At 38.5% G+C, this 24,032-nt stretch overlaps 8 protein-coding genes across 12 annotated transcripts; 4 read left to right on the top strand and 4 right to left on the bottom strand.

Moving 5' to 3' along the window:
* Positions 1-80: 80 nt before the first annotated feature.
* On the bottom strand, positions 81-4,222 carry LOC116931662 (pseudouridylate synthase 7 homolog). Its single transcript, XM_032939265.2, has 9 exons — positions 3,637-4,222; positions 3,449-3,577; positions 2,943-3,367; positions 2,694-2,874; positions 2,459-2,638; positions 2,174-2,380; positions 1,701-2,113; positions 1,487-1,641; positions 81-1,436 (listed from the first exon to the last, which is right to left on the bottom strand). The coding sequence occupies exons 1-9, from the start codon at positions 4,000-4,002 to the stop codon at positions 1,201-1,203; spliced, it is 2,292 nt and encodes a 763-aa protein (XP_032795156.2). The 5' UTR covers positions 4,003-4,222; the 3' UTR covers positions 81-1,200.
* A 291-nt stretch (positions 4,223-4,513) lies between these two features.
* Positions 4,514-9,283, bottom strand: LOC116931670. 3 transcript variants are annotated; one of them, XM_032939278.2, is made up of 12 exons: positions 8,994-9,283; positions 8,670-8,802; positions 7,828-7,998; positions 7,635-7,751; positions 7,170-7,564; positions 6,902-7,056; positions 6,597-6,649; positions 6,338-6,539; positions 6,112-6,279; positions 5,949-6,047; positions 5,753-5,824; positions 4,514-5,636 (listed from the first exon to the last, which is right to left on the bottom strand). In XM_032939278.2, exons 2-12 carry the CDS (start codon positions 8,754-8,756, stop codon positions 5,383-5,385), a joined length of 1,773 nt encoding a protein of 590 aa, XP_032795169.2. In that variant the 5' UTR covers positions 8,757-8,802; positions 8,994-9,283; the 3' UTR covers positions 4,514-5,382. The 3 variants fall into 3 exon arrangements, with proteins under 3 accessions (XP_032795169.2, XP_032795180.2, XP_032795187.2); XM_032939289.2 differs by having other exon boundaries at positions 4,514-5,621; positions 8,994-9,281; XM_032939296.2 differs by lacking the exon at positions 8,994-9,283 and adding an exon at positions 8,397-8,607 and having other exon boundaries at positions 8,670-8,803.
* A 13-nt stretch (positions 9,284-9,296) lies between these two features.
* LOC116931681 (protein MIX23) lies at positions 9,297-10,234 on the top strand. Its single transcript, XM_032939302.2, has 3 exons — positions 9,297-9,423; positions 9,712-9,837; positions 9,913-10,234. The coding sequence occupies exons 1-3, from the start codon at positions 9,373-9,375 to the stop codon at positions 10,171-10,173; spliced, it is 438 nt and encodes a 145-aa protein (XP_032795193.2). The 5' UTR covers positions 9,297-9,372; the 3' UTR covers positions 10,174-10,234.
* Positions 10,235-10,565: 331 nt separating this feature from the next.
* On the bottom strand, positions 10,566-11,639 carry LOC116931692 (UPF0389 protein GA21628). The gene is made up of 4 exons (XM_032939312.2): positions 11,478-11,639; positions 11,283-11,387; positions 11,116-11,209; positions 10,566-11,048 (listed from the first exon to the last, which is right to left on the bottom strand). The coding sequence occupies exons 2-4, from the start codon at positions 11,374-11,376 to the stop codon at positions 10,847-10,849; spliced, it is 390 nt and encodes a 129-aa protein (XP_032795203.2). The 5' UTR covers positions 11,377-11,387; positions 11,478-11,639; the 3' UTR covers positions 10,566-10,846.
* A 4,119-nt stretch (positions 11,640-15,758) lies between these two features.
* Positions 15,759-16,913, bottom strand: LOC116931699 (UPF0389 protein GA21628). Of its 2 annotated transcripts, none has more exons than XM_032939321.2 (4): positions 16,753-16,913; positions 16,568-16,671; positions 16,403-16,496; positions 15,759-16,313 (listed from the first exon to the last, which is right to left on the bottom strand). In XM_032939321.2, exons 2-4 carry the CDS (start codon positions 16,662-16,664, stop codon positions 16,121-16,123), a joined length of 384 nt encoding a protein of 127 aa, XP_032795212.1. In that variant the 5' UTR covers positions 16,665-16,671; positions 16,753-16,913; the 3' UTR covers positions 15,759-16,120. The 2 variants fall into 2 exon arrangements, with proteins under 2 accessions (XP_032795212.1, XP_045036574.1); XM_045180639.1 differs by having other exon boundaries at positions 16,568-16,676; positions 16,753-16,905.
* Positions 16,914-18,647: 1,734 nt separating this feature from the next.
* On the top strand, positions 18,648-19,412 carry LOC116931708 (histone H1). The gene is made up of 3 exons (XM_032939335.2): positions 18,648-18,802; positions 18,885-19,191; positions 19,277-19,412. Exons 1-2 carry the CDS (start codon positions 18,749-18,751, stop codon positions 19,164-19,166), a joined length of 336 nt encoding a protein of 111 aa, XP_032795226.1. The 5' UTR covers positions 18,648-18,748; the 3' UTR covers positions 19,167-19,191; positions 19,277-19,412.
* Positions 19,413-20,493: 1,081 nt separating this feature from the next.
* Positions 20,494-21,614, top strand: LOC116927258 (cyclin-dependent kinase 2). The gene is made up of 3 exons (XM_032934277.2): positions 20,494-20,645; positions 20,742-20,988; positions 21,064-21,614. Exons 2-3 carry the CDS (start codon positions 20,744-20,746, stop codon positions 21,440-21,442), a joined length of 624 nt encoding a protein of 207 aa, XP_032790168.2. The 5' UTR covers positions 20,494-20,645; positions 20,742-20,743; the 3' UTR covers positions 21,443-21,614.
* Positions 21,615-22,197: 583 nt separating this feature from the next.
* On the top strand, positions 22,198-22,957 carry LOC123477208 (histone H1-like). 2 transcript variants are annotated; one of them, XM_045180638.1, is made up of 3 exons: positions 22,198-22,351; positions 22,434-22,778; positions 22,810-22,957. In XM_045180638.1, exons 1-3 carry the CDS (start codon positions 22,330-22,332, stop codon positions 22,836-22,838), a joined length of 396 nt encoding a protein of 131 aa, XP_045036573.1. In that variant the 5' UTR covers positions 22,198-22,329; the 3' UTR covers positions 22,839-22,957. The 2 variants fall into 2 exon arrangements, with proteins under 2 accessions (XP_045036573.1, XP_045036571.1); XM_045180636.1 differs by having other exon boundaries at positions 22,434-22,957.
* The last annotated feature ends 1,075 nt before the right edge of the window (positions 22,958-24,032 follow it).

Here is a 24,032-nt window from a genome sequence, read left to right as displayed (position 1 = left end):
CATTTTCCTACAGAAATTGCAGATGCCCACACATTTGTTTTAACGACATATTTGATATCATTAATTTTTAACAAAGTTTATGCAGTTAATGGTTTATTCAACGAACTTAAAAAAAATATATATGTTGGTCAAACAGAAGTGATGAACACTGGAGGGCGGAGAAATTTCAACAGCCCCACGTCCATCCGAAAAAGACTTTTTTGGAATAATGTTGTCACATTTGAAATGTGTAGAACCACACTTTCATGACAGCACAAAATATTCCCAAATAATAAATCAAATTTTCTACATCCTTTTACGAACAAGAATAAGTTCTCAAAAAACTTTTAGCCAAGCACAAATGAAACAATTCCCTTGATTGGCTTTGCCAATTCATCACCAGTCGAACGTTCTGATGTAACGAAACGATACAGAATGAACTAACTGCTGCTCGACTCATCGAAACCGCGTTTAAAAAAGAAATAAAAAAATAATATAAAAGTTTAATCTCCTCTTAATCCTCAATATCGGAGGTGAGATCGACGACGATGATAGGCTCCTTTTTGGGTTCTTTGGATGGCATCTTTGTAACGACTGAAGGATCTTGGAATATAACTGGCTCAACCTTAATCCGCTTTTTCTGAGGTTCTTCAAGTAAGCCAACCTTTAGCGTAGGCGTTTTACTGACGTCTTGCTCTTCTTTGATTTTGTTCGTCTGGGAACGCTTCAAGCAATTAGTAGTTTCTTTTTCAGATGTTTGGCACTTGTATTTTTCCTCCAAGATTCGCATTGGCGCTGGTTCTTTGCTGGCACTCCGCTCTTTTTTAATTTTTTTCGTTTCAAGTTTTTCTGAAGATACCGCTGCTGCTCCTGGTGGAGATCGCTTTGTGCCCAAGACTGGCTCTAACCAAATTTTACTCACATCAACCTTATCTTTCTTATCTTTGGCTCCTGGTGTTGGTTGTTTGCTGATGCCCGGTTCTTCCTTGATTGTAATCGTTTGAGTTCCTTCAACTGAATCACGAGCTACTGGTGTATATTTTTCACACCTGCCTGGTTCAAACTTGATTGTTCTTGGCAGTGGCTCTTCAGGCATCATTCTAGCTGATACGACCGTATTTTGGCTCGAGCCCGACTGCGCCCCAAAATCAGGTCCTTTGCAGGATTTTGTTGTTGTCAATGCATGTTGTTTGCTCACATCAGGCTTTTTGTGCATTTGCTTCATCTCAAGGGGTGTTTTTGGAGACTCTTGGCTTTTACATGATTCAAACAGGATTTGACATCTCTCACCTTCCACCGACGATTGGCTCTCTTGGTTTTGATTATTTTTTTGGCTTTTTTAAAGTTCGCGTGAAATTCTGTAGTCATGTCCATCTTGGTGATCTCTCTAATGACCATGCTCGCAAAAGCGAAGGCCGAGAGACTGAATTCGAGCACAAGTCCGCGGTATTTACTACCTGAACAACAATGTTAAATAAGGAAATTTCAACAGCTACGATTTTTCTACCTTGTATGGCAGGGTGAAGCTGCCTTTTTTTTTTCAATCGGTCCCTATCGGACAGAATGAGTGTAGCGTTGGGATCATCATAATGCACGAATTTCCATTTCACATCGAAGGGCTTTGAAACCATGTATCGATACATGCCACTAAGATCAAACATCCTATGAACAATGAAAACTAATATTAGATCAGATAATAAACATAATGACGAACTGAATACTTGAAGCTTCGACTGAAATCCTCTTCCGTCAACCCATCTGCCTGTAACAGTTCTTGGTACCAAACGGCAATTTGGTTTGCCGGATAAACGATGTGGCATCCAGGTAACGGTAAGACAACATCGTGGACTGTGTACTTACGAATGTTGCTTTCGTCGATGAAGATGACTTTCCGGTGGTTGCCTTGCCCATTCTTTCCACAATCATCTCTATCGCCTACCATTTCAATCAATGATTTCTTCTCCATTTCTAAGTTTTTGTTTTTTTGTTTGGCATTTTCGTTATTATTTGGTGCGTATACTAAATCGCCTATTATCGGTTGCGAACCAAAGGTGGCAAGACGCTTAGAAGCGATGGTATTCCAGATAAAACATTGATAGGCGCGCATATACATGACTCGACTGTTACGAGATATCTAATAAAATAAGAATTATCAAAAGAATGCAGATGTTTTGAACATCGTAGGGAGACTTACAGTATTCAATGCACCTACGACATCTCCCTCGCATTTCGATAAGCTTAACAGGAGTTTTGCCTCAATTGTTTTGCACTTTCCCGTTATTTTAGCAAAAGCTTTTTGAGCATCATTTGACGATTTGTACTCGATGAGAGCCCTTGTAACGTCGGGTTTAAATGGAAGATTGCCATTTAAATTTCCAGGATCCAAAATTAAATTTATGGCCTAAACAAGGAAACAAGCAGGAAAAAATTTGTCCAAGTTTTTTTAATGATGCAACTGAGAATAAAACTCCTTTGTTACCTCTTTCCATCTCCCTAGAAGCAGTTGCTTTCCAATGAAATGAGTCGGTATGTGTCGCGTTCCAAAACGTTGAGGTTCATAGTAATTGATGAAACCCGTTTCTTTCAGTGAATTAAGGTTTGCAGAAATTTTACACTCATTACCAATGACGTTTCTTAAAGCAATGGTGAAACGGTTACCCTGCAGAATAATAAGCATTATAATACATTGAAACTAAAATCTATCATTTGTTCACCCTCAGGTTTCCTGAACGAACAGGATTTTCAGCGTAGGAAAAGTTTCCAACTGAAATGCTCGCATTCTGTTTCATACTTCTGAACAACAAATGAGGTTCCACGTTTTTTACGGTTACCAGCTGACTTGTAACAGCTTTTTTGTCTTTGGTTCCAGCAATCGTAAAACATTCTGATTCCATCCTCGTATTTCAAAGAGAAAATAAATTAACCCTTAAAAAAAAATTAAATTGAGTAGGGTAAATAATTACTTAAGTTTTTGGGCAATTATGTTTAATGCCTCCATTGTAGTATGGTTTTCCTTATACAGGACGAACTGAGTATAAGTTGATATATTTCTTTGTTGTTGCCCTTGCCGATTCTTTTTTTTTTTTTTTGAAATCTTTAAGATTTTTTTCCCATCAACAGAGACTGTATTGTTGACAACATCATCATATTTCATGTTCAAAATTCTCAGGATCTTCTTTTTTTCTGGTTTACTCTTTCCCGTGACATCTATTTCAACAACCTCCGGTTTTCCAGTTTTGAACATATCTTCAATAGTGTTCCAATGTTCAGCTTCAAAAACAGCAAGTTGCTCATCCTCTGTTGGATAACGTTTGACAACAAAACTTGAACTAGGAGAGTGCTTGGTTGTTAAATGAACAATGGATCCATCCAAACAGATTTCATGTATCTATTATTAGCAAAACTTTCCATAGCATCAACTATAAATTATAAACATGTGACATTACTTAAAGCATTTATTTTTTTTTACCTGGGTGTCAAACAAATGGTGTCCTACAATAGCTGTAAAGCCTCGGCGTTGTGAAACAAATTCAGTGATGCCAAATTCACAATCACGTTTTAAACAATTTCCTCTTTCTTGCGGTTTTGCTGCCAAATCCTTTAAGTAAGAATAGTTTGCAATTGTAGTTTTTTTGCAAAAAACTTGTTAGCTCTTGCCTGTTTGTTTTCTTTAAAATAGGTTCTCTTAGTATTTTCTGGTCCTTTGATTTCAGTTATCCTTTTTTTTCCTTGTTTAGTTGAACCAAACACCACATTGTTTTTTGGAATGAACGGTTTTTTTACCATGTTGAACTTTGTGACTGCATATTGAGTTCTTGTTGCCTTGGTGGATTCTACGGATAGTCTTCTCTCTAAATCTCTAATCTCTCGTTTCTTTTTATCTTCTGATGTGTCCATCATTTTTTGTTCCTGTTCTTGTTGCTTTTTCAACTTGTATTTTGCCAACGCTTCCAGAACATTTACTGGTTTTTTTATTGGCACATCCTTTACTTCAGACAATTTCATTCTCTGCTTAGCTTCCATTTGCAGCAATTAAAATTTTATCAAGTAATAGGGACAACAATTTTATAAGGGTATACGTTACGATTTTCCTCTGTAGCTGAAGATTTACGTTAACACGTGCTAAGGAACAAGTTGAAATTTAGCAGACAAAACATCCGCCGTTGCCAAATGCCACTTTACCATTTTAAAAATCTAAGCGGAAGCAGAGTCATGGGAAACCATGATGGTTTCCATTTCCATGACTCTGGCGGAAGAACGAGATACTTGAAGCCGGAACCCGGAAGAGGGAGAAGGTACGAGCTACCAAAGGCTTTTCAATTCAAATTCAAAAGTCACGGAGAACTCCTTTTCTGTGGTTTTCATTTTTTATTGAGAACTTAACAAACGAAAGGACTTGCCTGATTGGAAGACGTGACAAACCTTAAGAATATATAAATGGAAATCCCTCGTTTCCGAAAGGCAATGTCTCTGTAAAAACTAAATAAGAAAGGTCGCAACGCATAAGTTACCAGTATTCGTTTATGCTCTTCACTAAATTATGCCTTTCCGTTTTATTTTTTTATTGAGCCACATTTTACCAGAAATCTTGAAAAAAGACCCATAACAAGGAAACTGAAAAAAGAACTTAAAAATACAGGGACAAGCCTTGCTCAATACACAAAGAAAAATGTAGCAAGAATTAAGCCCATAACTTCAATAACACATTTAAAAGCAAGTTGTAACACGTCAAGCACATCAGGAAAACAATAGACAAGATATATCGAATACCTGCACGATGTACTATGTCACTTATTATTTAGCAAACTATGATTCGGAAGCCAACTATTCGACCGAACAACCCCTTCATTTGGGAACTTCACATTTTGGGGATTTGTATTATAACTAGTATTGAACTTAAAAATAAGAAAAATCAATTGTTTTAAGATCGCTTGGTTTAATCAAGTTATTTGGGGGAATTGCATCAACACGGAGAGATCAATAAGATTATATAATAACGTATTCTTAAGTATGGACTCGTTAGGGTGCAATTTAAATTAAATTCCAATAGAACGGAAGCACTAATAGAACGGATACTCTCTAAAAGAGCTTAAAACTTTTGATTGGCTTTAAAGGTTAATCGACGAAGAATACAACACGTCCTGGCTTATAAAAATTGGTGAACTTAAAAAAAAAAACTAGGGTAAGGGAAGAGAAAAGAAAGATTTGCACACACACAAAAAACAACAGAAGAGACGAAGAGCACAGCAGATATGAAAGTAACAATTACTAATCTGTAAAAATCGAAGTGGACATGACTTTTAAATCGATCGGGATTTGGTGAACTTTTCTTGATTTATCTGATCTCACATTACTCAGCTGATTTGCTGACTCCTGGCGGACGCCATTGGGACGCGCTGAGCTTCAATCGTTTTTTCCTAAGTTTCGGTGGTGACTCACTGGACGACGTGATTTCACTAACGATTTGTTCAAACTCGAAACCCTTCTTTGGTGGTTTCTCTGAGGAATTTCTTCGTTGCTGTTGATTTCAGTCCCACCACCAAACACGGCACTCACATCCATTTTCATGATCTCTCTGACGGCCATTGTGACGTACGACGAAGGCAGTATGTTGAATTCGACAACAAGATCAAAATTGCCATCTAAACGACATTCAAATAATAAACAAGATATTTTAGTGTGGAAAATTTTCCTTTAAAATACGTAACGGTTTAAAGAAAGGCGGGAAGTCTGAAGGATGCGCGAACGTTTGAAATTTCAATAAAAGGCAAACCTGCTTTAGAATTTGATAGCATTGCAGCATTGGATGCAATTCCGATTCCAACGTCTGCGACTTGTTTGGTAACTGCAAATAACGAACACGCAAAATACAGACGTACATTTATGTTATTTTTAAATGATTTTTCCCTTGGATTTTTAGTGTCCCACGCAGAAACGAATTCATTGATTTTATGGGAGGAAATGTTTACCTATGCTGCAGACCTTATTGCGTGAATCTGCTTTTGGTACCTCCCGCAAAGTGTCCGCCAACTCTCGTTTGTTTTTCCCTTTGTTCAGTTGTCTTGCTTCTGTAAAATCATTTGAAAATTCATGATTTCGATTGAAACAAGAGATTAGCTTTGCATTACATACCGTATGTTTTACAAAATTTGGTGGTTGGGTCAGAAGCCATAAATAATTGCAGTACTCTGAGCGTTGAAAGTTTTAGTTTATCTAAATCTACTACCACTTCTTCTGGAATCGGTCCGTCTACTTGCTCCAACGACCGAAAAATGTGAACAACCCGCGCAAGTTTATCACCTTAAGATAGCCCAATCAGAATTTAAGTATAAGAGCGCGTCAGCAATAAATAGCGTACTTGGAAGCAGTTGGATGCCAACACTAAGTTGTATTTTTTCTTCATATGACATCGGTTTGGTGTCGTCCTCGTATTTCATTTCGAAACCAGCTGGCGGAGATAAAATAGGCTTTCTCTTGCCCGTTGCTGCAGACGCTAAAAGCACCGACTTGAACGTCGAAGAATTCTGCTTCTTCGGCTGACTAATAGCACTCGTGTCAACCTAGAAACGAGGGAGCGAGTTGAAAGCAATGAAACAAAGTCATGTAATCACCATTACCTGAGATAGTTTCATTTCTTCCTCCGAAGATTCAGTATTAGGTTTACCGCTGTCTGCCAAACAAGAAGGTACGAACCACGAAAGAGAACCCACAGCCAAATATGCAAGAAAAATAATTAGATAGTTAAGTGTAGACAAAACTTGTCCATCTCTGTCCGTCAACATTGCATTTAAATTTAAGAGCTTTTTCTACTGATGTGTTACAAAACAAAATATGAGCATACTGTCCCTCACCTAAAAGAAGAAAAAATAATCTACAAACAAGACATGAAGGTCAGAGCAAAGTGGTTCAAGGGAGGTGATACCTTCTACTACGGCATTAAATAATTCTGTCTTTCCCACTTGATTCAAGACGATTGGGAAATGTCGTTGCGAAGAACTGTTCGAGGGTACGAATTTCCAACTCAAATCTGATGGTTTTGAAATCAGGCGACGGTATGTTGTTTTGAGGCTATACTTCCTAAAAGGAAATAGAATTGGTATTCAGAAAAATGCAAAAGCATTTGGTAGAACACTTTTGTGTGACAGCTAAGAACATAAAAGGAAATAATAATAAAAAAATCAGTTTGTTACTTGGCCTCTCTTTTGAAATCCATTTCGGTCAGCTCATCCACCAGTAAAAGATTTCTGTACCATTCGGCAACTTCGTTGATCGGATAGGTTATATCGTAACCCGGAAGTGGTAACACAACATCGTCGATTGTATAGTTATGGATGTTGTTTTTGTCAATGAAAATGAATTTGCATTGCACACAATCATTTTTGTTGCTAGAGTTGCTGCTATAGTTATCAATTTTCTCAAAGCTTTGAAGTCCCAAATCACAACTATCATCGTCTATCCCCAGAGCATTGACTAAATCCCCCAGGATCGGCTTCATGCCGAACGCAGCAATTCGCTTGGAAACGGCAGTGTTCCAGATGAAACTTTGGTAGGCGCGAATATATGTAAGTCGCATTGAAAAAGGAATCTGGATAAAAATAAGTAAAAAGAAAATATAAAGAAATTCGGGGTTTGAAATAATATGCAGATGAACTTACGGTGTTTAATGCACCAACGAGATCTGTAGCGTCTTTCTTCATAAAAGAGCGAAGTTCAGTTTCCATTTGATTGAATTTCTGCTGACTTTGAAATTCTTCTAAAATTAAATCGATGGCCTAAAATAAAATCCAGCAAGAAAAAATTTTTAGATAACACCAAGATACGTTCAGACTTCAAATTATTAGCGCTTACTCGCTGCCATTGGCTCAATAGTAGCTGTTTGCCAACCAAATGTGCCCGTGTTCTAAAATACTGAGTTTCATAGTAATTTATGAAACCATTTGTTTTGAATGAATCGAGATTAACTTTAATTAAATTCTCGTCACCGATAACCTTGCTCAACACAATGCTGAAACGAATGACCTGTAAAATACAAAAATGTACAATATGAGTACTCTGACGTGATTCATGAATCTAATATGTATATATATATATATATATTTTTTTTTTGTTTTGTTTTGTTTTGTTTTGTTTTGTTTTGTTTTCTTTTGTTTTCTTTTTTTTTTCTTTTTTTTTTCCTTTAGAAAATCATGGCCTAAAGATTTTCCGGTAATCTTAAAGCTTCCAAAAGCTTCCTTAGGCTGGGATTTAAGGTCACACTCAGATTTCAGAGGGTCTAGATGGGTAGTGGTTGCTACAAGCTGTCTAATGATTATCTTTTTCATTTTTCGGCCCAGTAACCATCAACGATGGCGAATGCATTCTTTAGTTTAAAAACTCGTTCTGTACTAGCCATGACAAGATTACAACTAGGATATTACTTGCTTTGCTTAGCGATTTTCGAAAGTACTGTTATAGCTTCTATAGCAGTTTGATTTTCCTTGCATAATACAAATGTCAAATGGTGCATTGCATTTCCATTCTGGTCCTTTACCAAAAAAATTGATAATTTCCTATCTTTAAATGGTCAAGAATCAGCTGATTCATTGTTGTTAGATGAATAGTTTTTCCATTCATACATATTACATGGACCTATTGGTATTTCTTATTTAGAAAAAAGAGAACTTATCCACTATTTCATTATTCCTGTATACCTGGCAGTCTGAGTACAATTTCTTCAAAGCAGCTGAAAATCCTTTTCCTCTCTGGGCATATTCTTGTATTCCAACTTGATCTTCCATTTGTGAAGATGTAATATTTTTCCTTGGTGCTCTTTTGATTGTATTCCTAATGAAAAGATAGCAATAATAAGAATTTATTCTTTCGTAGGTAGCATGGCCTTTAGGATATGATGCTGGCAACTAATATAATGTTTCCCTGCGACTGGAAGTGCTACTAAGGTTCTGAACCTACCATATTTAGGATTATGATTCTGAGATCCCATAAAAATGAAACATAATCTACTTGGATTAGAATACCTTTGAGAACCAGTTCATCTGTCCAATAGGAGATTCGCCATGCTGCAGCCTTGTTTGAAATTAACCTTTATCCCTTTTTAATACTCTTATTGCTCTATCGAAAGCATACAACAGTTCGAAACATGGGTGTGAACAAAAGAATATTTAAAATCTTAAGAATTCGGGACAAATAACCAATTAATGAAAAGAGCAGTAAGTGTAAAGAGAGATTAAAGATTTCCTTGAAGAATAACCAAAAACTTTTCGAAACTTCCGAGTTCCGACAATGAATGTAAATCATCAGCGGTGTTGCCAGCTTATATTTTTTTTTAGCAAACACGTGTTGTCAAAGCAGACGACGAAATATCAAATTTTTCTCTCGTAAATTTCGTCTAGTACCATGGCCGAGATGGAGAATAAATCAATTTGTTATGATATATTACAGTTTCAAGTATGATATTGATAACATTATGCTTTCCTACTAATCCTTTAAAATGAGCGATTTTTCTGGTAACGAATTTCGGTATTTATTTCATTATATTCAGTCTCCGACAAAGTCAACCCACAAAGTCAACTGAGCTGTTATGTCATATCTCATTAATCTTATAATAAGAATACCTGAGTTTCATTGTTGGATCAAATTGTTTGATCTGCATTACATTCTATGAGCTATACTGGTTTCAAACCAATAAATTTTTTGATCTGTCTAGTTTAATAATATTAAAATTTTATTGTACAGGAAACATTGAGGAAGATGAGAACGTTGGACGACAAGATTATTTACACATTCAACACATCAATACCTACAGACTCGTTTAAAGGACAAGTCAATGAATCTGCTACCTGCAAGCATTTATATGATGAGGTTAGCATAATACAAAAATGATTGCTGTATTTAAACTGAGACATTGTAAATTTCTGCGTGCTTATTGTCTTCTAGTTACAAACCAACTACAGAAGCAGAGAGCACAGCATCAAGCAGTGTATTGACATTTTGGCGAATGAAGTTCGTTCGCTTAAGCAGGAAAAGGACGCGCATCCCGACAACTTCCAATTGCTCAAACACTTGAGAAGGGAACAGACTTCTCTTCGACTTCTCCAAACCGAACTCGGAGTGGAAGAAGTAATTAAGGAAAGAACAATGAAGGTATTTTACGAACATTGCCGCAATTATTACAAACTTCCGGAAGCTTCACCATAGCTTTAAAAAAGACATGACATCCGAGTTAGTCCGAAAATAAATATGTTTCATATCAAAACAACGCAATAGTGATTGAACCTTTGTCTCCAAATGTCAGCTATAGTAGCCATTTTACCAACTTTCATTTTCAATGTTATTAGAGTCCGGTTTCAAACCGTATACGTTATGGAAACTCCAGCACCGCTGGCCTAGTTTACCAAAGGTCTCCTTGGTAACAGCGCAAATGATTCGAAGTTTTCTGTTGAATGTTTACGTTTTTTGTTCCGGCAAACAGAACTCGTCGTTCACAATGAATTGTCTACAGTAATGCAGCAAAAGCTAAAGTTTCTGGCCTTAAAAAGCTTTGCGGACCAGGATGTACGTCATTGTGAGAAAGTAAATTGAATTAACACTTTTCTTTTTCAACTTTCATCTGTATTTCGAATACAACACATTTTTACGGACAGATTTCCACTGCATAAAAGTAGAGGGCCAATGCATGAGAAGACTCAATACTATTACCGATCACAACATCATAAAACGTTGAATTCCGGGCCAAAAGTTAAACCACTAGGGGAAGAGAGGACACTATCAAGGACGTAACAGTTGGTCCGTTTACATTTCACCTTTTTTTTTTTTGATTTTTTGTTTTTGCTATAGACATTATATTATTAACAACTGGACGACAAATTACTTAATCATGAATAGTGTCGAATTTGTGAGCTTCGTTGTATCTTCGGTGCCACTCTGCGTTGTATTCGTTGATATTTTCTCCGCGGTGGGCGGCATTCTTTCCGCTGATAATCATCAGGAAAGAACCGAGGACGGTAATTCCGGCGATGGCCAGATTAACTTTGATCCTGAAGTGACTACGAGCGTTCTCAATCATAGCGTTCCTGTTTGGTAAGTAAACAGCTGATTAAAGTCTATAACCTTAACCTAGTTTGAGCTTAATGCACTTACGAGACAAGAGGAGGGACATCGGTGGTCTTCCTGAACTGGCCGCTCCAGACGAGCAATCGCTGCTCGAAAGGACTAACTTTGTGGGCGATTTGACCTGAACGAAATAATTAAACTAGTGAGCATTTCCGCTCGAATTCAACACCTTCGTAATAAAAACAAAAACTTACCGAGTTCGGAAACGGGCGAGATGTATCGGCTAGAGCCAGCGGTTGAGGACATGAGGCGCTTGGCAACAATGCTCTTTGTAAGTTGAGATGCCATTTTGAATTGACCTACGTAAAATCAAATTTAAGAAATAAATATTATTGTAGCTGATTTATTAATCGGCAGATAATTGAACTAAATGAAAGTTAAAACCATACCTTTGTGTTCTTTTTAGATGAACTTTAGGAGAAACTTTGTGAAGACGCTTAGCACAGAATTGCTAGTTGCTGTTGGTTGGTTGAAGGATGGTTTGATTCGAATGAGCGACGGGGCTGCCTTTTTATACGCTGGGCCGTGTTGAGAATGGAGGTGGGACGGGGGAGGGCCACATGGAAGGCGAAGAAGGAAGCAAAACAGAAAGTTCCAAGCATGGGCGTTTCGATTCGAATGCGCCGTCAACAATAAGGGAGAGAGAAAAAACTCAATGGTAAATACGAGAGAAGGGAAAAAAAGAGGCGCTAGATTGTCACGTACGCCACTCGCTGCCATGTGCTTCAGACGAATAAAAACACATAAACATTATCTAACTTTTTTTTTTTCTTTTTTTTCATATACGTAATAACAGCTTTGCTGTCAAGTGTCTACGTGGGCCACGTTTAGCTGCACGCGGAACCTTGCCGGGAAAAAGACCAAAATACGAAGATGTTGTGTCATCAAAAATGTAGGTTGCTCGAGATAAAAGAAATTCATACAGCCGACAAGTTTGATCGAGGACGAATCTCAACCTCGGATATCCAGCTGTGCACTTCCCAGACTTAAATGACTCTTACTTGATTCTTTTTTTTCAAGGACTGTTATGTTTAAAAGATTTAAAATTTCGGCTTCCAAGGGTTCCCTGTTTTCTCGATCTACGAGGCCTATACGTGAACACGTCATGGGGGTAGACACGTGAGCTATCTCACCGTTGGACCCTAAAATAACAAAGGGAGAGGAAATTCGAATTCAGAAAATGAGGCCTAGGTGCGCACCGAGGGATCGATAACCTTCCCGTGCCTGACCTACATTTTTTTTTAAATGTTAAATTTTCATTGTTTTTCAGGGTGGCCCTTTGTTCATCCCGTCAAAAATGAATTTACCACCCAAGAAAATAACCAGGTAGGCATAGACAAGACATTATGGATTGCCTCTATTCATGTAAAATTCATTAACACATCCGAAAATGACCGCACTTCATTTCATGGCAGGGAAGTGGAAATAGTAATTTTCTCCCCCTCTATGCAAATCGAAATGTGGTAAAGAAAAACTTGCGCAAGATGTTTTCGTTGTTTCATTTTCGGGTCGCTGTTGTTGTTGTTGTTTTCATGGCGCCACGCGAAAACCTGTTTCTGTTTACATCGCACAGTTCGCTGATTCTCGGAGACTCGCCCGCGGGAACTACACACGTGTTGCGTGCCGGATCCAATTCAAAAACTACGCAGTAACCGGCAACGAACCCATGGAACTCTACAACCAAAAAAACAAAACATAACAACACGACCGGGGCACTTGGCAACAAACATTTTTTAAAATAATTTTCTTTATCAATTGCCATTTATGGTTGGCTTGTTGCTCAGGCGTGTTATAAAAGCAAAAAAACAAAACAAGAATTTCGATGGAATGAAGAAGAAAAAAAAAAGCGCGATGAAGGACAAACGAAGAACGAACATATTATGGCCTCGACCGCTGAAGAAAAGGAGACGTTGGAGCCGCGTGAGTGGGGGTGGGGGGGGTTTGTTTGTATACATTATACGTACACACCGTTGCGAATGGCTGGACCTACTAGGATAGTACATTATAATGGGCTCCGAATAGGAAACCGGTTATTTTATATTTTTCTGATGGTGTACGTGCTCATACGAACGTTGGCTTAGTAACAAGGGAACTTCGGAAAAGCGCTGCGGTTTTTCTTTCCCATATGTTGCAGCTGCGGACCCTTATCGACCCATACGAAACACACATACGCATTTGAATATGTCTCTCTTGTTGTGCCCGGTTTTATCAGCTTTTTCTTCTTTGCATCACTTTTCTACACACTGGAAACACGACAGTGAGGGGATGAAACAACAACAACAGTCTTGCTCGTGTTTTCCCTCCTGAAACATTGTCACTTTCGTTCAGCCGGCCTCGATAAGGGTCCCTTTTTTTTTGAAAAAAAAACATCTGGAGTTTGGTGTGAGCGGAAAACACCCTAGGCCTCCAGCTGAGGGTATTTTTAAAAAAATGTGTAAGTCATTTTGAAACGACCCAGTTCTTTGTGGATGCTGAAATAACCGACAAAAGGGCATCGGACGATGGTGAGCCAAGAGGGAGAAAATAGAAGAATATATTTGACCTGTAGGCTCTTGTGACTATATGCATATTAAACTCGTAGTAGGGTTACGTCCTACATTTTCACGACGGAGGGTTCTTGTTATTTCTCCTGTATTTGCATTTGTATGCCAAGAAAACGTCAGGGTAAGAAAAAGAAAAGAAAAAAAACAACATTGAAATGGGGTAGCCTATATCTATGCCAGTCTGTATGTGATGGCAACGGTCTTGGGTCCTTCAACCTGTCTGTTGACATGTCTCCGCGTGACACGTCCCCCCTAGTAACAGCTGGAATACCAACTATACCCACCCATAGTTGGACACATATACATTTTTCGAAAAAGAAAAATTTATGTTGTTGAAAATAAATTGAAATAATTTCTCTTATTTTATTATCATTGGAGAGCCATCCGAAGATCCGAGTGTCAACAAACAATTTCGAATTTCATTTATTTTTCGTTTCTCTTTGACTAGTAGCGCGGTGGCTTTATCTCTTCACGTAATCTTTCAAAGCGGCATAGGGAAATATATTTCATGGTTGTCATCTGGCACTTGAGTGCTATTGAGTGTTGTGGTGATTAAATAAGAAACTTTGAACGAACTCAGCCGGCCGACGAACGAATTGTGCATAAGATTCATTCAAAACAGCAATGGCTTACTTTTGATTTAAGTCATGTATGTTGACAATTAAACCTCGTAAACACTTTCATAAAAAGGAATTAATCGTGCGTCAGGCAAACAATGGGCTTTGTTTGTCAGTTGTCTACGACGTCATTCGCGGTCTCGGTTTATTGCTTTCGCTCTACCTGGAACGGTTTCACGTTTTCTCCTTATACTTGGCTTGCTTTTGGATATAAGATATCCTCCTAAACTCATCCTTAATGCTGCAATGTTAATCATAATGCAATTCAACCTCGGGGGCTTTTATTTTTGTAATTTCAGAAAGAAAAAAAAAATATATCGGGTTTCGCGGAACAAGTCATTGGGTATAATCAGTGCTGGAACTGCTTCGTTCATGCAAATATATGCTTGCCCCGATTGCCGATTCTGAACGCAAACAAAATCAGGACTTGACTTTCAGACAGACAGAAATTAAAAAAAAACAAAAAGGAGAACTCGTAATTGCGTTTTTAAACCCTCATGTTGTTACATCACGCTAGGTAAATGTATGTTAACAACCGCAGTGAAAGCGCACGTCTTTAATAAAATGTCTGTGTTGTTAGCCGGGTGTAAACATCGGTGATGTAATCGAATAGCCTCCAGTCTAGAAGGGGAAAAACAGCTCGCCAGTGTGTGTATACTAACTGCGCAACTTGTTGTTGTTGATGGTGGTGTACGTGATGGAACCGGCTCTCGTTTTCTTCACGATGGCCTCCAAGTCTCTATGGTGTCGGTGGCTTTCTTCCAGGCAGACACGACTGTATACCTGCAGGCTTGAATGCATCGAAAAATAAGATGATAAAGGCCTCCAAAACGGGTTTTTCTAGAGTATGTGACCATAAAAATAGGAGCTATCTAGGTCTTTTGTGCAAAAACAACTTCGAGGGTCGATGCCCGCCTTCAATTCTCTTTTGCCACGTCTGCATTTTCACGGATCGTCTTGAATTTTTCTATAATACTAAATCAACGGTTTTTCTTTTCTTTCTGCATCGCCGGACGAATGTCATGTCAAGGTAGTTAAGGACTAATAACACGAAAGTAACAAACACATTCCTCTTTGCTGTGGATGTTGTCATGCCAACTACCAGACATGGAGCGACCCCTCCCTGTGGCATAATCTTGTCAATCTTGGAATCAAAAGCCGTGGGGGGTAGAAAAGCTTGTTTGCGTCGTTTCGTTCATGTTGAGCAATAAATATATTTGCTCCTGTAGCTGCGTGTGTGTGGCTTTTCACGCTGAAAAAAAAAACAAAAACAAACAAAAGATGTCATAAACTGCCAGTTAATTTATTATGCAGCGTTGATTATTTATGTAACAAATGTGCCAAACAATTGTTTGAGTTCGTAAAAAATCCGCTGGGTGATGCACAACAATATGTTATCATTTAAGCCTGACGCATTACACGTTATGACTTTAGCGACATCGTAAAATGCCATAGCCTTGACTGTGCGGATGTGGTGTACACCACGTAGCCCATAAACATTTGACACATATCGTTTTGAACTTTCAACTGTATTTCATTTTTTTTTTTTTGAATAACACAAAACAGGGAATGCCGTGATTTGTTTAAATGACAAGTTGATTTGAAAAAAATGAAAATCAAATTACCTATTGAAAAAAGAGGACTCACATGTCTACTAATACCAGTTACGACGATCACATAACGTTTCAAAGAAAAGGCAAAAAAAGCGTAAGAAAATTATTGTTTATAGCTGAAATCTAAGTGAAATGGGGCACATTATCACAAACCACGACATCTAACAGTCAATTTGTTCACATCCTGACTTTTTCACATTTCACTTTCTTTCGTCTTTTCATGTGGACTGTCGCATGAATATTGTTTTATTCTAATCACTTAATGATCGTATTTGTGGGCTTCGTTGTATTTCCGATGCCATTCAGCGTTGTAGTCGTTGATGTTCTCCCCGCGATGGGCTGCGTTCTTTCCGCTGATTACCATGGCGAACGAGCCGAGAACCGTCAGACCGGCGATGATGAGATTAACACGAATCCGGTAATGATTGCGGGCCTTTTCCATTGTATCGCGTCTATTTTTTTTCCCAGAGCAAATTATTATTATTTTTTTTTAATAGTTTGACAAGCCTGACCATTAATATTGAAATTTTAGTGCACTCACGAGACGAGAGAGGGAACATCGGCAATCTTTTTAAATTGCCCGCTCCATACGAGCAATCGCTGCTCGAATGGACTGACCTTATGACTAATTTGACCTATATTGAAATATACCATAAGAAGTTAGGACGTCTTAATTACAATAGCAGATTGTTTTTCAAGAACTTACTTAGGGTTGAGACCGGAGAAATGTATCTGGTAGTTTGGCCCGATGTCGACATCAAGCGTTTGGCAATGACGTTCTTGACAATGTTGTTAGTTGCCATTTTCCTGCTGTTCTTGCCGGAAAATTGTTCATAATTATTATTTAATTATGAACTCTTTTTGGGAAAAAAAAATGGCGAAAATGTCTACCTCTAAAAAAATGTTCTTCTGGTTGAAACGAGATGCTTTGAACACACAGAACTGCTTTAGTCTGTTGCAGAGAGTTTGTTTGATTCTATTGAAGCAAAGCGGTGGCCTTTTTATACGTCTGACCGGACACAACCTCGCCAAGTATGAATATGGTAATGGTGAGAGGAGGAGGGGGGGGGAGAACGGTCGTTCAGTACGACAAATAACGCGCAAATAATGTTTTGGAAACCTCGCGAATATATACCCGATAACGCTCTTTTTTTGGCACACTTGTGGCTCGCCTAGTAACCGGTCATAGACAGATACTTAGCACAAGGGAACGAGGTGCAATAAAATGCTACTGCGTATCCTTTTTGTTACGTGCGTCACTTGAAAACAGAAAAAAAACAAAACAAACCCGCACATTTTCATCGCAGTCAGCGAATGTCCATTTAAAAAAAAAAAAAAATTTATTACTGAAATCCGTCAACCAACCCGATGACAATCTCGTAACGACGTCTCGCATGTGATGCGCATACTCAATGGATCCGAAAATAAATCGTGATCCTTGGCAGTTTCGATGGAATATGAGACCTGGTTGCTAGGAGGGTTTCAGGGCGAGGCGCGCAGTTTCAAATGCCATTGGCACAATGATGTCCTCAGGCCATTCGTTTGTTATTTAGTTAACCTGGGAAAGTTTCTCGCGAAAACTGCTGCTGACCTACGGAATTTCTATGCGAATATCAATGTCTGTAGTCAACAATGATTGCAGTTATCACCGTCAATTCAACAACAAAAAATTGATATGAAGACAGACGGGTTTTTTGTATGTCAAAACGCTGACATGCGGCTCGATTGTTCGGTGTAGATAAATCAAGGCAACAATAATTAAATATCAGGGCAGCCGGCTATAGCAAACAACTATTGTTGTAGCTACTCGAAGTGGAAGGGAAACAGCGCGAGAGGAACTGAATTAAACTGAACAACAGCGAAAGCTTGAAAATGTCTTTATATATTGTGATGCTATATAGATGCAATTGGAAGTAGGGCATTGAAATTCTCAAAGAGTTGAACAACCCTCGATTTTCACAATTAATAATTGGCTTTCTAAACTTGTTATCCCACTTTCTTCACGATAAATAATGCCCTTTTTTTTCAAGACTCTTTCGAGTGGATTCATTTGAATGAAGTGCAAAATCCACGATCGTCAATTTAAAAAACAAATGCTAATGGGGTCACCTGCAGGTCTCACCTGATCAAATTAAAATCGAATCAGCATTCATTTAAGATTTCAAACAAAACAGCAAAATCCTATTGCGATGAAAACGCGGAAGTTGAATTCGTAATTCAAACGAGAAGATAAAATTGGACAGTCCTTGATTTCTTGATACACGCCAGCTGTTAAGTCGACCTCAATCTTTTGTTACTTGCGTTACATGCAAATGTGATGTCATTCAAGATGCACGTACACTTTTTTTTTCGGATCAAGGACTCGTCACAAGTACTTTGGAGTTCGTCTTCTGTGTATCTTCACGGTTGTTATCAACCAATTTTGTTAACTTTCTGTTTCCCTGTTTTGCCAAATAAAATGCTATATCTCTAAACATAGATTAAATTTTAATGCAAGGTCGTATAGCGTTTGCGCAATCTAAAAATGTTGTGGTCAATGCGTAGGCTTTGCGTATACACACATCTGTGCGGACGGACGGCAGTGTTAATTCGTCCTGCGTGAACAGTTGGCACTCCCGATATGTAAATTCATTCGTCCCACCTGAGTTGTATTTGCTCCGTGGGTGATCGAACCAACTAGAACCAGATTTATATCCTGCATGACCAATGACAAGTGCGCCAATTAAAAGCGGCCACATCCGCATTTACCGGATGACTGCCGATCACTGTGTAATTAAAACAAATCGATACGATTAAAAGAAAACGATATTGTGACGAGTATAAAATGAGGGCCCGTTTAACGTGAATAATTCACTGTTAAGACTGTCTCCTGACTAGCTGTTAAAAAATGAGGTTCTTCGCTGTTTTTGTTCTGATTTTCGTGTGCCTGGCTATCGCCGCGGTAAGCCCACTTTTCGATGGAATTAAAATAACTTAAATGCGATCTTACATTCATTTGTTTCAATAAATTTATTGTAAAACAGGACGCCCAAACCACGAAGAAGCCAAGCCCGACTACTGCACCTAAGCCTACCGCTAAGCCGAAGCCAACTGCCAAACCGAAACCAACTACTGGACCCAAGCCGACAGCTAAGCCTAAACCGACAGCTAAGCCCAAGCCGACTGCTAAGGCCAAGCCAACAGCTAAGCCCAAGCCGACTGCTAAGGCCAAGCCAACTGCTAAACCTAAACCATCGGCCAAACCGAAGCCAACCGCACCGCCCAAGCCCACAGCCAAGCCCAAGCCAACGACTCGTAAACCATAAGATGATCGTTTGAAGAGAGTTACTGGTATTAAACTATACCTTATAAATTGGCATTTAGGTTATTTAAAATACTAACAGGTGTGTTTTGTTTTTTTTCTGAATAAATTTAGATATTTTTCAGTTACGGCCAGGCTGGACGGTGTGAGAAGAGACTGCATAATTTTCAAATATGGATTTATTTTGTTGGATTTCGTTTTTGACGCTTCTTGTATTAAATGAAGCCACGAATAAAACAATAAAAAAAAAGGTGTCAAATTGTCGTCAACATTTTCAGTCACAAATTACCTTTATGCACCCATCGTACGATGCTGAAGCAAAGTATGGCAACTGCTCGTGGCATTGCATTTGTTATTTTTTCCAGGTCTTCACATTCCACTTCAAAAGACAAGTCATTTTCACCGTCAGGAGTGAAACTGTTTACCTCATCCGTTTCACTGCAGCTGTTTGTTAAAATTCGGCACTGAAAAAAATCTCTGAATAAATAAGTTCTGAAACGATTTAGAGAAAATGAAACTAATGCAATGAAATCAAATCGATAGTTCACTAAAGAAAACGTTGCTATAAATCTTTCCTGATTCTTGCCCTGCCTCTCGATTTTTTGTTTAAAGAGGGAAAGGATAGGGATAGGTTATTCCAATCGGGGTGTAGGTAAACAATTTGATGTATATATTTTTTTCTAAGCGTTCATTAACTGGCTGGGAAGTATAAAAGAAATAAAAACAATAAAAAAAAAAAGATATGAAGCGGTCATCATGGATTTTTTAAAATTCCCCTTTCCCTCAGTTCCGATGCGCTAACAAATTGCCCTACCTACGGAAATGTGCTCCTTCTTGAAACTGCCGATTCAAAAAGATATAAAGGTGGAAAGATCATTAAGGTCACAAATGGTTTACAAAAGCAAAAGGGAGAAAGGCTGAACCATCGCAGCGATTTGTAAATGCTTTCATGAGGAAAACGATGCTAATTCTTATGGTCCTGAAGAAACCCTTAATGAACCGAGCGTGAAATTACCAACACGTCCGCAACGTAACGTGCAATGCACATCATTTTGCTTTCAATTTTGCATTTCGTGTGTGTTACATAGGGATTTCCCCGCTATTGTTTCATCGATTGACCACATTATGCAAGCCCGCGTGAAACGTTAGCAATTGTATGCACGTTTTCATGATGGGTTTTATCAGATTCCTTTCAGAGCTGATAAAAGCTGAAAAGTTAACGAAATTTCAGAGCCGTTCAACGAGGTCTTTTACCAAACAATCATAGATTAACATTATATACACTTGCATCAATAAATGGCTGGTGGTTGTGGGACCTGTTTCTCGGCCGGTTAAAGATAAGACAGCTAGCATGAGTATACCACGTAGATATGCAGTTCGAGATACATACGCCATATAATCGGCTCAATAAAAATTAGTTGTTCTTGCCACGTCTTGCATAACTCGTTTAACTTAACACCCTTCCCGATTAATCAACACAAAGGTACATAAAAATACACTTTTAAAATATCATTAGAGCTTTTCCGCTGTGGCCAAGTTTATTGCAGCATTACTAATTGATGTTCCAACTTTGAACTAGACATGTCTTGTGAAGAGCCCAGCCCGATTATGGAGTTGGACGAGAAGGTACTTTTGGGCAAAGGAGCAGAAGGTCACGTATTCCTCGGCACTTTTGCTGGAGAAAAAGTTGCCATCAAAAGAGTCCTCACAAACGCGGACACTGTTGTGGACCCAGCCCGTCAACGAAGGGAAGATGAAACCATGAAAAAATTAGAACACCCCAATGTTCTCAAATTAATTGAGGTTGTAGAAAAGCCAAATTTCAGGTGAGTAACACAAATGATGATTCAGATGAAACTATTTTCATTTTGAATGGTCACAATTCCTGCTATACCTTTAAGGTATTTGATATTGGAGTTCTGCGTGGGAACGATTCGAGACTACATAAGAAAAAAGTACACTGGCCCAATGCCTTCCGAAATCGAAGGGATGATGCAAATGGCTAACGGACTGCAATACATTCACTCGCAGAATTTTGTCCATCGAGATATTAAACCAGAAAATGTGTTGATTTCTTCTTCCCACGTCCTGAAAATATCGGATTTCGGGATCTGTCGGCCAGTTACAACGAGTTCCCAAAGTTTTTCTTTGTCCAGCGTACCCACAGGCACTCGGATGTTCAATTCTCATGAATTGCTTCAATCGGAAGAAAAAAGCCCAGAAGAAAAGCAACAAATTAAAGCTTACGTGTCAACCGACATCTTCTCCTTGTGCTGTTAGTTTTTTAGGTACATCACGATGGGCGGTCATCCTTTTGCCAAAGAAAAGATTATCATCGAGTTTGTAACCGTTGCCAACATTTTCAAAGGGAAAAAGTATCTCGGCAAAGATGGCTGTGGTAACTAATCCGAGATCAAATCAATTCTTATCAAGACATAATTTATTCTTGCTTCTATTTAGAACTAGGTCTATCAAAGGATCATTATGCATTTTCAATGATTGATGGCATGACGGAGGTGAATCCAACCAGCCGTTGGACACTAGACCGCGTTTTGAAAACTTTAGAAAATCAGAAGCTCGAACTTGCACAGGATGAAGACAATAAACATTGAAATCTGTCAAAATCTTGTTCAAAAAAGACAGTTTAAGATGAACATACACGGCACTTTAGGTATGCACAAAACAAATCTTACGACAGCTTAGACGGTCTACCCATATCTGGATCGGTATATTATCCATACTATTAGACCATGTTCCTTCTGTGATAAAGCCCCAGTTAAACATCATATAACGAATCAGTTAAACGAATAATCAGATACATAAATTAAAAAATGGGATGCATCAATTCAAAAAAGACCTGGTTGGTATTTAACGGACGCTCATATTTGTCATAAAAAAACATTATTACAAAAATATCGATTGCGTTGAAAATAGATGTGACGAAATCTACTCTTTCCGTTGGTCGTTTGAATCAAATGGGCATGTCTAAGAGTCTCGGATCAAGATAAGATAATGACATTTCAAATTTCCTCTCAACGGTTTTGAATTGCACATAAGTAAGCAGATACATCTTTACCGTTACTAGTGATTTAGAGTACTTCAAACTGTGCGAAGCTTTCTTGTTTTATTGAGTTAAGTCAGATTGAAAAGAAGGTGCAACACCACAAATGGCAGATTCTGATTCCGAACGTACGTTTTTCAAAATGCAATATTTAAAGATTTCCTATTAAATGTTTAAGATTGAAGAAGTTTTTTTTTTTTAAACTTCAAGTTAAGGCATACAGAATGATAGTATGCCTTGTAAAACAGGACGCCCAAACCACGAAGAAGCCAAGCCCGACTACTGCACCTAAGCCTACCGCTAAGCCGAAGCCAACGGCCAAACCGAAACCAATTACTGGACCCAAGCAGACAGCTAAGCCTAAACCGACAGCTAAGCACAAGCTGACTGCTAAAGCCAAGCCAACAGCTAAGCCCAAGCCGACTGCTAAGGCCAAACCAACTGCTAAACCTAAACCATCGGCCAAACCGAAGCCAACCGCACCGCCCAAGCCCACAGCCAAGCCCAAGCCAACGACCAGAGTTGCCGTTCGATCACTAGTTCGCGAGCGATTGATCTCGATCTCGATAAAAAAAAAATTGGATCGTTTTGATCGTTTCGATTGATCAAAAATGAAATGATCGATCGATGATCGAAATCGATCGAATCGATCGCGTTAAATTTTTATTATTGTATTTCTGTTTGAATCTTTCCAGCAATTACACAGCAATAAACAGCATTTTTTAGTGGGGTTACCAGACGTTTTTGAGGGGTTTTTTTTCCCACTCACGACAGCAGGAGCCATTTAACTTAAAAAACAGCAACATATTGAAATTCAAATCAGATAGCTTGCTTCTCTCAGAAGTGAAAATTAAGCCTGCCGTACTGAATAATCCCTCACAAGCTGCTGAAGAAGGTAGACCACTATTATACTTCTAAGGGAAATATAAATATAAATTAATAATGTATAAATGAGCAAGAATTAGGAATAGAGCAGTAAAACATCCTACGTTGCACGTTCTCCACAAATGCGAAAATCTCATTTGTGTCCAAGTTGGTCTGCTGCGGCTGCAGCGTCTTATGGAGAAACCAACTTCTTCATGTTAAAAAATAAGTTTTCATAAATATAATTAAGATTTTCCCCCTTTTCTTCCAAGCAGGGGGGACCCTATTTATTTTTCATTTCCCAATTTTTTTTTTCTAGCCCTAGTTCTATCTGGTTTATTTTTATTTAGCTATAGTTTGTGAATGGTTTGTTGTTCATCCCCTTGTAGCAGACGAATTTCTGGCAGCAAACGAAATTCTTCGGCTAAAAGAGACGAGCAACTTACAATCAAAAATAAAATAACTGACAACAGCTCGACGAGGATCGAGAGGACAGTTTGAATCTGTTGCTATCACAACTTCAAATACGTTAATGCAGCATCCTTCTGGGACCTTTCTGTTCTTGGTACGTCAACAGATGTTTAGCAAACGCTTGTTATTGTTTCTGATAACAATGAAAGTTCTTCGATCTTCAAGTTTCCTAGAAAAACATCTTCTACTTCATGTCAATTACCTGACCAGTTGTTAACCCAGTGGCGTTGGGGTGGGTTTTTGGTATTTTTGCTTACCTGATAAACGTCGTTGTGCTTTCATTGGCAAACTAGACTAGCAGGCAGGGTACGAATAATGAATTTCAATGTCACAGGAAACTGTAGAAACGTAAGAGGTTGGGGGAACAAATAGAAAAGGTTTGGAATTTTCGCAACGGAATGCGGGAAAGATTCAAAGACGGAGGATGGGTGAGGAAATTCACAGTTCAAAACAAATGGTAGTCGATAGATATGA

Source organism: Daphnia magna, linkage group LG1 (genome assembly GCF_020631705.1).
Source record: "Daphnia magna isolate NIES linkage group LG1, ASM2063170v1.1, whole genome shotgun sequence".
Classification (NCBI taxonomy): Eukaryota; Metazoa; Arthropoda; class Branchiopoda; order Diplostraca; family Daphniidae; genus Daphnia; species Daphnia magna.
This window is presented reverse-complemented; position numbering and strand designations above follow the sequence as displayed.